The following is a 13,976-nucleotide window of genomic DNA, read 5'->3' as shown; positions in this document are numbered from 1 at the left end:
ATCTCGCGATAAACAGACGGTGAACTCTTCCTGTTGGGGAAGAATGGCCGCCTTCGTCGCACTGGCTGCAACGGAGCTCGGCACGAGAGGCTCGCCAGGCCATTTTCGCTGACCTGGACAAGCTTAAATCACGGGGTACTCCTCTCGCTCGCTGCCTGGAACGGATGAGTTGAGGAGGGGCTGACTGGAAAGCAACGAGATTCGGCGGGGCCAGAGAGGCGAGACGAGCTAACGAGACACCTCGGAGGCTAATCGTGGTAGCCGGCTACCAACACGGCTGTCACTGCCGGTGGGCGAGCCCAACCAGCCCGCGGCCGCCGACGCAAATGCACGACGAGCGGGCGGTTTTCACTCAAGAGACGCTGACTCCAAAGTTGACATGAGCGGACCTGGACAAGACAGCGAACCGGAGGCGAAAGTCCTTCTCATCAAGCGCTTGTACAGGTACCAACGAGGCCGCGCATTGGACGTGATTGCGCTCGGATGGCAAATCGTTTCGAAACCAATCCAAGAGGACATTTCGCTGCCTTTATTACGAACCAGGCGCATCGTTCAATGGTCTTCAAGCAGCCCAAACGCTTTCTTATCATCTAGTTTATCTGTGATGAAAGAGCAATCTCAAAAACGAGTTGGTTTTTCTCTGGTTTTGCTTTGAATGTCAGCCAAATGAGTCACATTATGAAGTGCAAGAAGCGTCATTTTCCCAACACGATTGTGAAAGGAAAAAAAAGTTATGACACTGTAAAACCGGTGACAATGCACTAATTTCTGCCCAACGTCTCAATGCTAAGACGGTAATGTTTGTGTTCGTTTTAAATGCCTAGCACCAATAAAGGTAAATTTTTCTGGACATGTGTACAAAAACAGTTCATAAGTGTCTTAAGGTGACGTTATACATGACTACTACCATACATTTGGATCACATTTTCTTAAAAGGAGACATGATCATGACAATATGGAGGCACTTTTAATGTGGTGAATATGCTGACAGCCCTTGTGTGAAACGGCAGATGACGGCTTCCCCCTCCTGTGAAAATAATTCTCTGCAGGGCGGTGGTGGAGTCGGTGCACAAGCTGGATGTCATCATTGGCGGCAAGGCGTCGTACAGGGAGGTCTTCAAGCCCGAGAACATCAGCCTGCGTAACAAGTATGTTTTCACAACACCCTTTTGACCGAAACCAGACATCAAATTCCCAATTGCCTTCATAAAAAGCAAACCAACACGATTTATCAAACGACACAAAGTATTAAACAGCGACACTTCTTGAGCATTATTGAAGGCATGTGGAAAAGCCGAGACTTTCTTCAGAGCATGAGATGTTCACGAACTCGTGTACAAACTGCAGATGAAAAGCACACGTGCAAAGCTAGAACTGGCTCAAGCAAAACCACACTGCCAATTTTACAACTTCAATCACTTGGCACAAGCTGGCAGCCTTTATTTTGGGTTAGCTCCCTTGCTACGAACGTACGAGGACCGTTTCACTCTCTAGACACAAATAACATCGAAAATCTGCATCCCATCTCACAGAAGTGCATTTTGCGCCATAATTATTTAAATTGTATTTATTTGGGTGTTTGCTTCCTTTTGCTAACTCGGTTCCTGTTTCAATTAAATGAATAATTGCCATGTTCGCAGTGGTAGCTCATTCCTGCCCTGACGGACTTCTTCTTTTTCTTCTTTTTGATGGTGGTGGTGTTGTGCTCAGACTGAGGGAGCTGTGTGTCAAATTGATGTTCCTGCATCCAGTGGACTACGGCCGCAAGGCGGAGGAGTTGCTGTGGAGGAAGGTTTACTACGAAGTCATCCAGGTCATCAAAACCAACAAGAAGGTAAAGCGTTTCTCGTGCGCAATGGCCACATAAGTGCTCCAAATAAGAGTCCGAGCTTGCCGGCTTCAAGCTCTCTTTATTTGTCGCTCCTAGTTGAAGGTTCGTATAGATCGGATACAGAAGACAAAAGAGAATTCAACCTCGTGTATTAACACAGCAAAATATTGACCAAAACCACATTTCGGCACTCGCAAGTCTGCTGCCTTCATACGAGCACATAATGTGAAGTGCCATAGACAGGCTAATGGAAATTAGCATAGATGTTTGGGTAATTGTAAACCTTCAAACAACTGCTACTTTAACACACACACACACACACAGAGCGCCGCAACACTGTATACGTCCTTTTGGTGCCCCCAGACCCCGTATGCCGTTGTGACGGCAACTTAGTGTATGTCTTCTCAGCACATCCACAGCCGCAGCGTCCTGGAGTGCGCCTACCGCACGCACCTGATCGCCGGCGTCGGCTTCTACCAGCACCTGCTGCTCTACATCCAGTCGCACTACCAGCTGGAGCTGCAGGACCGAATCGACTGGACGCACGTGACCGACCCACTCATCGGTCAGCAATCCTGAACTAATCACGGCACCGCGCAGATGTTTCTCTGACAGACTTTTGATAACAACAAGTCGCGCCTGCTAAGTTGGCGTTTAAATGTCACCCGCAGGCCGGAAGAAGGCGCTGTCGGCCTCCCCCAAGGAAATGGAGTGGGCCCAAATGGCCTGTCACCGATGCCTGGTCTACCTTGGCGATCTCGGTAGGTACCGCGGCAAATAACCACGTCCGTCCACCCAGCCGTCGGTCATGCTATTGGGCTAATGCTAATTCGTCTGGTGGGTGAGTTGGAGCGAATTCCAACTGGCAGTGGGTGATTCGGAGTAGCCAGCCCGACCGACAAGTATTTTTTGCATTTTCTCGAAGAGCCGCGTAATTCCCCCCCCCCCCGCCATGAGGAAATACAACCATGAGCAAATGGCTAGTAGTTTTGAACTCGCTTGCTAACCAAAACAGCAGCACATAATAATAATAATAATAATGCATTTTATTTAAAAGCGCCTTTCATGCCACCCAAGGACACTGTACAAACAATAAGAAAATACAATGTAACAATTTGTAAACGAGATGTTATATAAAAACAGGACATAAAATCATAAAAACATAGGAAATGGAAGAGCTATGTGTTGTAGGCAATCCTGAACGGGTGTGTTTTTAGTCGGGACTTGAAAGTGGAAAGAGGTGTGCAGTTTTGGAGGTCCGGAGGTAGGTTGTTCCAGAGCTTTGGAGCAGCGTGACTGAAGGCTCTGGCTCCCATGGTGATCAGTCGGGCAGGGGGCACTGACAGGCGGAGGGAGGACGAGGATCTGAGGGAGCGAGAGGGGATATGGAGAAGGTCAGATAGGTAAGGAGGGGCCAGGTTGTGGATGGCCATATATGTATATAGAAGCAGTTTGTAGTTGATTCGATGTTGAACAGGGAGCCAGTGGAGCTGTTGGAGAACAGGGGTGATGTGCTGGTGGGAAGATGATTTTGTGATGATACGAGCAGACATAAGCAGTCTCATGGATTGTCAGTCTTAATGATCCTCCTTTATGACTAGAACTTGGCTTTGACATATTCCCTCCACAATGTCGCCTGCGTCCATTTTGCGTAGCGCGCAGTCACATGACCCGTTTGTGTTGTGTACTTTCATCTCTTCTCATTCCGCCGCAGTCATTCTTTTTGCGTCACTTTCACTTGCCATTAAATGTGTGTTCTTTTGAATAAAGCATCAGTAGTTATCAATGTCAAGAAATGTCGCGTTGTCGCCGTTCGTCTCCAGCGCGCTATCAGAACGAGCTGGCCGGCGTGGAGGCGGAGCATCTGGCCGAGAGGTTCTACCACCAGGCGCTGTCCGTCATGCCGCACGTTGGTGAGTGCGCTGCCTTGATAAAAAAATTGACTGACACAAAGGGTTCCAGAATGCCGCGAACTTTTGATCCCAAAATTTGATCTACACTCAACTGAAAATGCCGTGATCCGCCCACCTTTGCTTTGCTAACGTTAATCGTAAGCGAGGGACTGTTCAAATTTGTCCCGATTGTCTACGCGGGTGTGCGTGTCGCTGGTTGAAGGGTTAAAACGCTTTTTTTCTTCTCCAGGGATGCCTTTCAATCAGCTGGGGACGCTGGCTGGAAGCAAGTTCTACAATGTGGAAGCAACCTACTATTACCTACGCTGGTGAGTGGCGCTGCACGCACCGGGCCCTCGTGTCTTTCTCGCGTCTCGACTGAAACCTCCCCGTTGTGTTTTTGCCCGCCTCCAAAGTATCCAATCCGAGAGCCCCTTCGAGGGCGCTTATGGCAACCTGAAGCGCCTCTTTGACAAGGCGGCCAAGATGTACCAGCAAGTGAAGAAGCAGGAGATGAAAAAGCTTTCGCCGTCTCGACAGAGGTGAGGACGCTCGCCTTGTGGCAGGATTATGTATTTATCGTATATTGTAGATTTATTGTCGCGCTCCTTTCCAGAGGGAAATACGTTTGTGTACCTTAAAAAGGTTTGACATAATGAGGGCATCAGTCGGCTCAGCCTCTTATTTCAGTCCAAACGTCTGCTCCTTGTGAGTGTCTTCATTTTGCATTGGTCGGGTTAGCTGTCCCATTCAAAAACCTTTACAATATCCATTTCTCTTTATTTATTTTTTTGGTCATTATTTTATATCACAATTTTTTTTTTACGTTTTTAGGCGACTAGAATTTCAGTGGTCAAAATTAATGCAGTTGATATATAGTACAAGTCAGTCAAAATGTATTTTTATGCAAGCAATTTAGATGAAAACTATCCATAATCCCTTTTGAAAAACGGGTGCACTTGATTATATCACTCTTCTTCTTTTTTTTTTATTTTTTTTATTTTTTACTGTCAAGTTGTACCCGGGGGACTAACAAGCTTTTCTAATGACTCGGAGATTGAACGTGACCTCGCATTACACTTGAGCAACAGCAGGAAGCCGCTTGCCTTCAAACTAAATGGAACGGAACCCTACTTAAAGTTGTGGTTAACATCTGCAACTGGCCTCTGCTTGCTTTCAATTGACAGAAGCAGCAGAACTCAAATGTTTTTTTTTTTGTGTGTGCGTGTGTTTTTTTTTCCCCCTGATGATCGTAAATGCATTTCCTGCAGATCCAGAGACATCAAGCGTCTCCTGGTGAGCTTCATGTACCTGCAGAGTCTGTTGCAGCCCAAGAACAGGTGAGATCAGCCACATGGACTACATACCGTCCCTTTTTATTTTATTTTTTTGTTTGACTCGTATACTATTACATCCCATAAAACATTTCTTGACTTTTCTGTCGCCACGCTGAAAGAACGTTTTCCCAATTTTTCCAGCCTGATGGAGTCCGAGTTGACCTCGCTGTGCCAGTCGGTGCTGGAGGACTTCAACTTGGTTCTCTTCTACCTGCCGGCAGCACCGCCGCTGCGCGGCCAGAACGCCGCCGCACGCCACTCCCTCAGCGAGGAGGACGAGGAGCAGCAGCAGCAGCAGCAGCACCAACAACAACCCGCCACCGATGGCTCCTGTGCTGTGCTGCCCGACGCGCTTGTCTTCAAGATGGTGGTGACGTGCCTGATGGTGGTGCACAGCCTCAAGAGAGGAGGTAGGACCAATGAATTATTATTAATTTTTTTTACCGTTCTCCTGCCCTATATTAAATGGCTGGGAAGTGCATTAGTAACCGTTGCTCTTCTTTCCTACATGTGAGAGCCTTATAAGTATATAAGTATACTGTTAAAACACATTTCTGAAAAAACCCCCACAAACAATAGCAAGTGTGTGACACATGAACTGGGATGTAACCGTAAGCACGAATCCCTTCACGCAGTTGCCACTTTCCCATTAGCCAGGGCTTTGGCGCCATCTTGTGGTAGTTTAGGGCATTGTACAACAAAGCGTGAAAATACACAGCAAGTCTTGGCTCCACAAAAAAAACAAATGAATGAGTGAATTTGTGAATAGCTGCAAGGTGCGAGGTCACCGTCATTTCATCATGTGGTTTTGTTGCAGGCTCAAAGCAGTACAGCGCGTCCATCGCTTTTACGCTGGCACTCTTCTCCCATCTGGTGAACCACGTGAACATTCGGCTGCAGGCTGAGCTGGAGGAAGCGGAGAGCCAGGTGCCGCAGCTGAACACGGACGCCACAGGTGAGGCTCCGCCCAGTGAGGCCAATTTACCCGCACTGGGAGCTTCTCTGACCAATGTTTTAGCAGCTGGGTCGGGTGAAGCTCCGCCTCTTTCAAGCAACTATACTGTCAAAGCCAAAAGGTTCAACAGATTTATGAGCTACCAGTGTGAAGATGTTGATGGGCTGGGAAGTGTTAGTGTCGTGCCCTATGCTGCTAAAATGATAACTTATCAGGCGGATGATATTTATGTTTTTTTTTGGTGTTTATCCAGTTGCTACATTGTTTTCGACACTGGTCTGGGTGTAACTGTGTTGGACTTGTTTAGTGGCGCATGCCTGACTAATGATCCCAACAAACTTGCTCTTGCCTTGCAGTTGTCTGTCTGAAAAGTGTTTTGCGCTCCAGTCCTGTAGGTGGCAGTATATCAACCACATTCCCCCCCACCAAAAAAAAAAAAATTAATAATAATAATAATACATTTTATTTGAAAGCGCTTTTCATCTCACTCAGACACTTTACAAGAGCATAAAAACACAGGATAAAAATGTGCATTTAAAACAAGCATAGATAATTTACAAAAGTTCATTTGGATGAACAAAAGAAAAATTGGTAAAAAAGATTAAAAGGTATTAAAAGCATAGCGGAACAGGTGATGGATTTTGATGGTTCTGTGATTGTCTCTTTTCATACATTGTTTTCCCTCTTATCTAGACGACCTTGACTTGAAGCACGCAGACGGGCTGGGCGAGCGTCCTCTGCAGAACGGTTCCCTGGAGCGAGAGGATGAGGAAGAGGATGAGGACGCCACCGTGAAGATGAGCGGTGCGAACGAAGAGCACAAGTCGGACCAGGACAAACAGAAGCAGAAGAAGAAGTACACCCGCCTGTCACGCATGCGCAGACGCCGCAAGGACCACGGCGGCGAAGACGAGAGCGACCTGAGCGAGGGCTTTGAGAGCGAGGACGACGAAGACGAGGAGGAGGACGAGGCCCCCGCGGCGAGAGATCGCCCTGCTTCCGCCGGTTGCCCCTCGCCCGCCGCGCTGCCCGATCCGGTCGCCCAGCAGAAGGAATTGAAGGAGGGCTGCTGGGGGAGCGGCTCCGAGGAGGAAGACGAGGAAGGCGGCACTGCTTTCGACGTCGAGACGGATTCGGACATGAACAGCCAGGAGTCCCGCTCGGACCTGGAGGACATGGGTGAAGCGGAAAACTGCGAGCGCCACGAGGCCAAGACCCGGGACCGGCGGGACGGCGAGGAGGACGACGCCAAGGGGGCCGGCGGCCAAGCGCTTTCCGTCGCCAACGGGCCCCTGGGGGCCAGCGACGCCAGCATCAGCAGCAACCTCCAGGCCATGTCCTCGCAGCTCTTCCAGGCCAAGCGCTGCTTCCGCCTGGCGCCCACCTTCAGCAACATGCTGCTCAGGCCTCAAACGGCCTCCGCCGGGCCCGCTTCCGCAGACGACTCCGTCGCCGCCGCGCCCTCCCAGGAGACCCCCTCCTCTGCCAGTCAATCACCCTGCGATGTGAACCAGAATACCCCCAATGGGGTCAACGAAAATGGTAATGCCCACCCGCCCCCCCATTAGTCTGTTTTTTTACAAGGTGCACCCCCCCCGTCACTATACGTCGCTGGCGTAGGTGAGGCGTGCAGTTTCTGCGGCCAAAATTCACGTGAATATAAACGACAAATGTGTGGTAAAATAGCTTGATCGATTTTTAATTGATTTTATGATCATAATTTATGATCATATGACACTGGCCTGGTAGGGCCAGCGTCACTAAGTCGACTTGGCACGGTGTCACGCCGGCCCTCGGGCCCGTCGGCCGCACTTGATGCGGCCCCCGGGCCTCCCTTGCCACATGTTCGTAGTGTGCGGGAAATTTCAAGACATTTTTTTTTTTTTCTCAGCAGACTTGGACTCGGACTCCGAAGGGAGCCAGCGCAGCGCCCCGTCGGTGCACAGCGAGAAGACGCTCCTGGAGAAGCTTGAGATCCTGACCAATCAGGGTTTGATCCAGGTGGTCAAGGTGTTCATCGACTGGCTCAGGACCAACACGGACATCATCCTCATGTGTGCGCAGGTGAGCGCGACGCCGGTTTCCCACCGGCCGGAAGCTTTTGGCAAATCCACACCGACTCCCCTTGTCATTTGTTTGCAGAGTTCCCAGAGCCTCTGGAACCGTCTGTCCGTGCTCCTCAACCTGCTGCCAGATGGAAAGAAGATGCTTGAAGCTGGTGAGTCAGCGGCCATCTTAACAGGAGAGACACCGAACTGGCACTTGGACAAAATTAGCCCTTTAAAAAAAAAAAATTATGATAATCTGATGGATATCACCTTTAAAAAAACAAAAAAACCAAAATGCATACAAGTGGGGCCTTATTCATCTACCGCGGTTTTTCCTGGCCTAAATTGAGGCAAATGTGATCCCAGCATGCCATTGCTGTGCTTGGCAGAGGCCGACTTGAACCCGGACGTGAAGGAGCTGCTGGGCGAGTGCGAGCGACCCGCCCTGCTCCAGACGCTACTGCTACCCGAGGATGTGGCGCTGAGGCACCTGCCCGCCCTCGCCGTTGCCCACCGCCGCCTGGACTTTGCCCACCGGGGCGCCTCCCTCAGCCCGCTACAGGAGGTACGGGCGCACGATGCGTCACACATACGCTCCTCGATGACAACGCTCACCGGCGTGTCGTAGATGCCGCTTGGCACAAAATTATTTAAGCCCCGTTTCTATCACCTTATAAATATGTACAATGGTGCCTTGAGATAAGAGTTCAATTTGTTCTGTGACCAAGCTCGTATTTCAAATGATTTCTCCCCTGTTGCATCCTACCCAAAAAACACTAATGCATGTCGTGTGTGTGTGTGTTTTAATCAATCAACCACATCGTACTCTATATTTGGCTTCATAAAAACGTGAAATAATGACATACAATGTCAAGAATGAAAACGGCATTTGCTCCTCTTTAACGCCTCAAATCCATGGACGTTCTGCTGCTGTGTGCGACTCGGCCACTTGTCGTAGTCGCAGCAACATTTTCACATGTTGCAACTGTATTCAAGACTGGAACACATTTTTGTTTTGTTTAAAAAAAAAAAATTCTCATGATGGCGAAGAAAAAAATAGTACTCCAAATCCTTTCCAGAGGCAACGTCAAAATATCTCTCGGGCTTTTGTCCTAAGTCTGCGCCGTCTCTTCCTCCTCCAGTGCGTGGTGCGCGTTTGTTGCATCCGCAGTTTTGGCCACTTCCTCACCAGTCTCCAGGGCAACGTGCTGCACTTCAACCCGGAGGCGGGCATCTTCACCAGCGTCAGCCAGTCGCAAGCTGACAACCTGCTGCAGCAGGCCAAGGCCCAGTTCCGAATGGTGAGAACTGTTCAATCATTTACATTCTATATTATTTCTTCTTTTTTGTGCAATATTCTAGTGCTCTATTTTCCTTATTCAAAAATTGCTGTTTTTTTAGGGGATATTTCCATTCATCTTTATGTAGGAAAGATGATTTTAAGATGTGTGTAGTTGTGGAACGAATTTCACTGGTATTGCGAGAGAATGTGACCATTTGATTTCCTTAAATCAGGGGTGTCCAAACTTTTTGCCAAGGGGGCCAGATTTTATGTGGTAAAATGTCGGGGGGCCGACCTTGGCTGACATTCTTTACATTGAACAACAATATTGTTCAACAAATTTTAGTAAGCCAGTCTGTTTCACATTTCCATTTTTATTTTAATTTCAACAATCTTAAGAATTTCTTTTGGTTCATTTGAAACAGGTATATCACATGCAACTGCTTATTCACTTGACTTTTTCTTAAACAGAAGTCTCCTGAGTGCAAATTGATTGATTTGAAACATAAAATGTATCACCATGACTTTTCAATAGTCACAAAACCTTTGACTCGAACAACGGGGAAATGAACAAGCAATACACATATCCACAACTGCAAGGATCATTTGAAATATGACATATCAGTCAATATAAACACGGAGTGATGTCTTGTTAACTCGTGAGTGATGCCCTCTAGTGTCTAAATGCTATTACTCATTTAGTAAATGCTATTACTCATTTAGCCACTAGAGGGAAGCAGTACTCTATGAAACATCACTCACCAGTCTACGAGACCTCAGTCAATGCAACACGTGTTCCATTGCGCCCAACCTGCGGGCCAGACGGCACTGATTTTATGACGGGGGCCGAGGGCCGGATGAAATTCGCCGGCCCGCGGGCCGGACTTTGGACATGCCTGCCTTAAATGTTTTACCAGCCTCATTGGCAAATCAGAATTTGAAGAGTTAAAAAAATGAAGGAATGCATGTTCCGGAAGTCATGCTGTAAAAGAAGCAAAAAAAAAAAAAAGGTTTTAGAAATTCAAAAACGGACAAAGCCACATACAAGCTCACAGCGAGAGGTTTACAATCTTCCAAAGTAATGAAAAAAAATAGCGACAACTAGCCAACATGTCGTGTTGAAGAGCACTTTTGCTTTGTGTTGTTCCAGGCTGAAGAGGAGGCCCGCAGAAATCGCCTGATGCGGGATATGGCTCAGCTTCGACTCCAGGTTTAACCACAACGCTTATTTTTATTTATTTTTTGTCAATGTCCTTGTTTTTTTTCTTTTTAACTCCTGTCTGGCTGTGTCAGTTGGAAGTGTCTCAACTAGAGGGCAGCCTTCAGCAGCCCAAGGCTCAGTCGTCCATGTCGCCCTACCTGGTGCCCGATGCCGCCGCCCTCTGCCAGCACCTGGGCCTCATCCGAAATCTCGCCGCCAGCGGCTGCTTCATCGTGATCATCCCCAGAACAGGTTGGCGCGCCCGCACGCAAACGTCACCGGAGAAAAATCGCACGGCACTTGGCTGAACAAAAAGTTCATCTTACAAAATGGCCGTTATACGTTTCATGTAGAGAAATACTCGTTTGTCGGTAAATTATCACTCTGGGACCGCTGAAGTGGAATTGGATCGGAATCTCTCACTGCACAAAGTGGTTGGAAATCACAGCACGAGGTCCTATTTTGCTAACATGAAGGTCACGTGGTCTTTGCGTCTCATCGCAGTCATCGACGGACTGGACCGCCTGAAAAAGGAGAATGCCGGCGCGCGAGACGGCATCCGCTTCCTTGAGTCTGAGTTTCGGAAAGGCAACAGGTACACGTTTTGTTTGGCATTTCCAGTGATAGGTCATATTTACGTTTGGCTTTTCGAAAAATGCTTCAACCTTTCGCAACGGGCTTGAAAAAGTTTGGCTTTTTAGGGCTCCAAAACACCAAGCGCCTACATCCAAAAGTTGTGCAATAGCACCTCGTGGGAAATGACAAAGGATTACTTTCGCTTTTTGGGTTGCACATAGACCAGCACGCACGAAGGAGTCCCGAGGACTCGCGGCTGGAAATGAACAGTTTTGTTTGCAAGCAGCCATTTTGGGTGAAAACCTCATGTTCTAATGACTCGTTCATGTTGCAGGTACATCCGATGCCAGAGGGAGTCTGGACGAAGTTTTGAAAGAGATAAGCTAAAACGTCAGGACCTTGATGCCTGGTAGGACACGTTACTGGGGTTGTTGGTGTTTTTTTTGCATGCTACATTTGCTGACATGGTTTTGAAAGAATATACAATACAATACAACACAATACATGCTGATTTATATAGCGCTTTCACAATTGTAACATGCATGCATGTGAGCTTTCTCTCTGTGTCTGGTAGGCATCTGTACAAAATGGTGGACAGCTGCCGCCAGCTCACGGTCTCCCAGAGCATCGACGACGACACGGCCGGCATGGTCACCCTTCTCACCGGACATCCGGTGGACCAACTGTGTGAACGCTCGGCAGCAATGAAGGTCGGGCGCCCACCAACCCCCCCAAAAAAAACCACAGAAAAAAAACAATTTTTTTTCTTCAATCATATAGCACTTATAAAAAGTGGACCCCCTGTAACCCACAAAAAAAAGTTTATTGTCCTTCAAAAATATTTTTTAATTAAAAATAATAAAGAAAAAGAAAAAAAATCCTTAAAGTCAAATGTTTTTTTTAAAAAATAACTTTTTGTGTCCCCCTCCTTGTCCCTCCAAACAAAATGTTCTTAAAAAAACATCCACAATTTTTTTTCTCTCAAATGCTTGACTTATTTTTCTCATGTCACAGATCATGTAGGCAATTGCTGATGTGTATTTTATTTAATTTTTTTCCAGTCTGCCGTCCAAGCGGCGAGCTCAGCGGGCATGGAGCTGAAGAACATCGCAGATTTTTACCGGCAGTGGAAGGAGATGGGCTGAGGGGGACCACGCAAAACGCCGCCAATGTCGGATCAATCGCAACACTCGTTCTCTCTCTCTCTCGCTCTCTCTCCCCCCCTCTCTCTAAATCTCTCTCTCTCCCCCAACCCTCCTCTGTCTCTCTCCCTCTGCCACTCTCTTTGCTCTGTGTGTATCTGCGTCTCCAAAACAAAATCTCAACATGAAGCCGGACGGATGGAAAGAGTTGAAACTTACGAAGGGAGTTGAAATCCACTAAAACGAAGACGGGCGAACGCCTTCCAAAGAAAGGCGACCCCCCCCCCCCCTCCGCCCCGCGCGGTTCTTCGGCGGACGTTGAAAGTGCCGAGATGCCAAACGTAAGCGTTCTGGCTGGCGCTCCGCTTCCCTCTCAAACTGGGAGCGCGCTGTATATGTTGAGAGAGAGACACGGTGCGTACACACACACACAGGCTTGGAATTGAAGTCCTTTTGGGTGTCGGTGGTTTCGCTCTCGTTGTTTTTAGCGGGATGAGTGATTTCCGTTGTTCGTATCCAGAGAGAGAAAAACACAAGTAAGGCAGGTGCAGCAAAAAAAAAAAAAAAAAAGCAACCAGCAGCAGGCTGCCGTGGCCTGAGGGAAAGTCAAACCTGAAAAACGGCACTCGGAAGGGTTGTTATTGTTAATGAGGTGCACTTTTCTCCTCTTGTCTGTTGTTTGGGTTTTTTGGGGGGGTGGGGGGGGTGTTGGACTTCTAATTCTCACACAATGTCCGTAGGTTTATTTGGTTTTGGGCAGAAATTTTCAGAATGAACGCACGATAACCTCTCCAGGTCAACGTCATTTGACCGTGTCAACTTTTGAACGGCCTTCTGGTTTTTCTCAACATGGTGTTCAACAATTGGAAAAGATTTTTTTTTCCTCAAAGTAAAAACTTTTAGGGAGAGGAGGCATTTCTCAATTTTTTTTTTCTGAACAAATTATACACTTCTCAAAATAGTCCAACTTCATTTGCATTAGATAAAAAACGCAACCTTTTCATAGAAAAAATGTGTAGAATTGAAGAAGGCTAAATTTGACCTATAAAGGCTGAGCATTTCAGATTTATCCTCAAATTACACCCAATAGCCCAATAATCCCTTTTTTGTTTTTTTTGTTTTTGGAGTTGTGTGTGTTGTCTGTACTCTAGACAAAAAGGAAACGACAACCCTGTGATCAAGCTCATTCGGGTTTTATTTTTGTACCCAAACAATTATGGTGTTATGCAATTTTTTTTTTCCGATTCGAGAATGTACAAGGGAAAGCAGTGTATTTATCAAGGTGTCACTTATTAAAAGAAAAAAAAAAGCTAATATGGGTTGCTGTAAGCTATGAGAGAAGTTGGAAATGTCTACATGATGACAGACTGTCTCCATTTTCGTGAGTGTCCTATCATACACAAATAGACAAATACATTCGCCAATAAAAACTAAGATAATTTAAATCTTTCGACTGGACCTTTTTTTTTTTCTTCTCTTACAACTTTCACAAGTGACCATTTCCGTGCGTTGTTTCCTGTGTGACGAGGGCATGTGACGTCACAAACTATGACGTGCAATTTGACAGGTATTTTTTTTTCTTTTTTTGCTTGCTATTTCACAAAATTGTGACATTTTGCCTCAGGATAACAACTGATCGAACACATCTTGTGTGTGTCTTTTCAATGTATGAGCACTAGTTTGGAGTTCAGCTTATACAAAGTGGTGCTTTT

General features: G+C 47.1%; 1 protein-coding gene across 1 annotated transcript; it reads left to right on the top strand.

The window, feature by feature from the left end:
* Positions 1-23: 23 nt before the first annotated feature.
* On the top strand, positions 24-13,709 carry smg5 (SMG5 nonsense mediated mRNA decay factor). The gene is made up of 22 exons (XM_052064973.1): positions 24-444; positions 1,050-1,148; positions 1,711-1,834; positions 2,240-2,396; positions 2,503-2,592; positions 3,655-3,744; positions 3,974-4,052; positions 4,140-4,265; positions 4,995-5,063; positions 5,202-5,470; positions 5,878-6,015; positions 6,709-7,557; positions 7,910-8,079; positions 8,158-8,233; positions 8,453-8,628; positions 9,206-9,364; positions 10,496-10,555; positions 10,639-10,798; positions 11,051-11,141; positions 11,457-11,531; positions 11,697-11,832; positions 12,184-13,709. The coding sequence occupies exons 1-22, from the start codon at positions 380-382 to the stop codon at positions 12,265-12,267; spliced, it is 3,342 nt and encodes a 1,113-aa protein (XP_051920933.1). The 5' UTR covers positions 24-379; the 3' UTR covers positions 12,268-13,709.
* The last annotated feature ends 267 nt before the right edge of the window (positions 13,710-13,976 follow it).

Source organism: Hippocampus zosterae, chromosome 5 (genome assembly GCF_025434085.1).
Source record: "Hippocampus zosterae strain Florida chromosome 5, ASM2543408v3, whole genome shotgun sequence".
NCBI lineage: Eukaryota > Metazoa > Chordata > Actinopteri > Syngnathiformes > Syngnathidae > Hippocampus > Hippocampus zosterae.
This window is presented reverse-complemented; position numbering and strand designations above follow the sequence as displayed.

Excerpts from the sequence above, each read along its gene's own strand:
- smg5 (XM_052064973.1), top strand. The coding sequence starts at position 380 with ATGAGCGGACCTGGACAAGACAGCGAACCGGAGGCGAAAGTCCTTCTC. Across the intron at positions 7,558-7,909 it reads CAATGGGGTCAACGAAAATG|ACTTGGACTCGGACTCCGAA; the intron begins GTAATGCCCACC and ends TTTTCTCAGCAG. Across the intron at positions 10,556-10,638 it reads TGGCTCAGCTTCGACTCCAG|TTGGAAGTGTCTCAACTAGA; the intron begins GTTTAACCACAA and ends TGGCTGTGTCAG.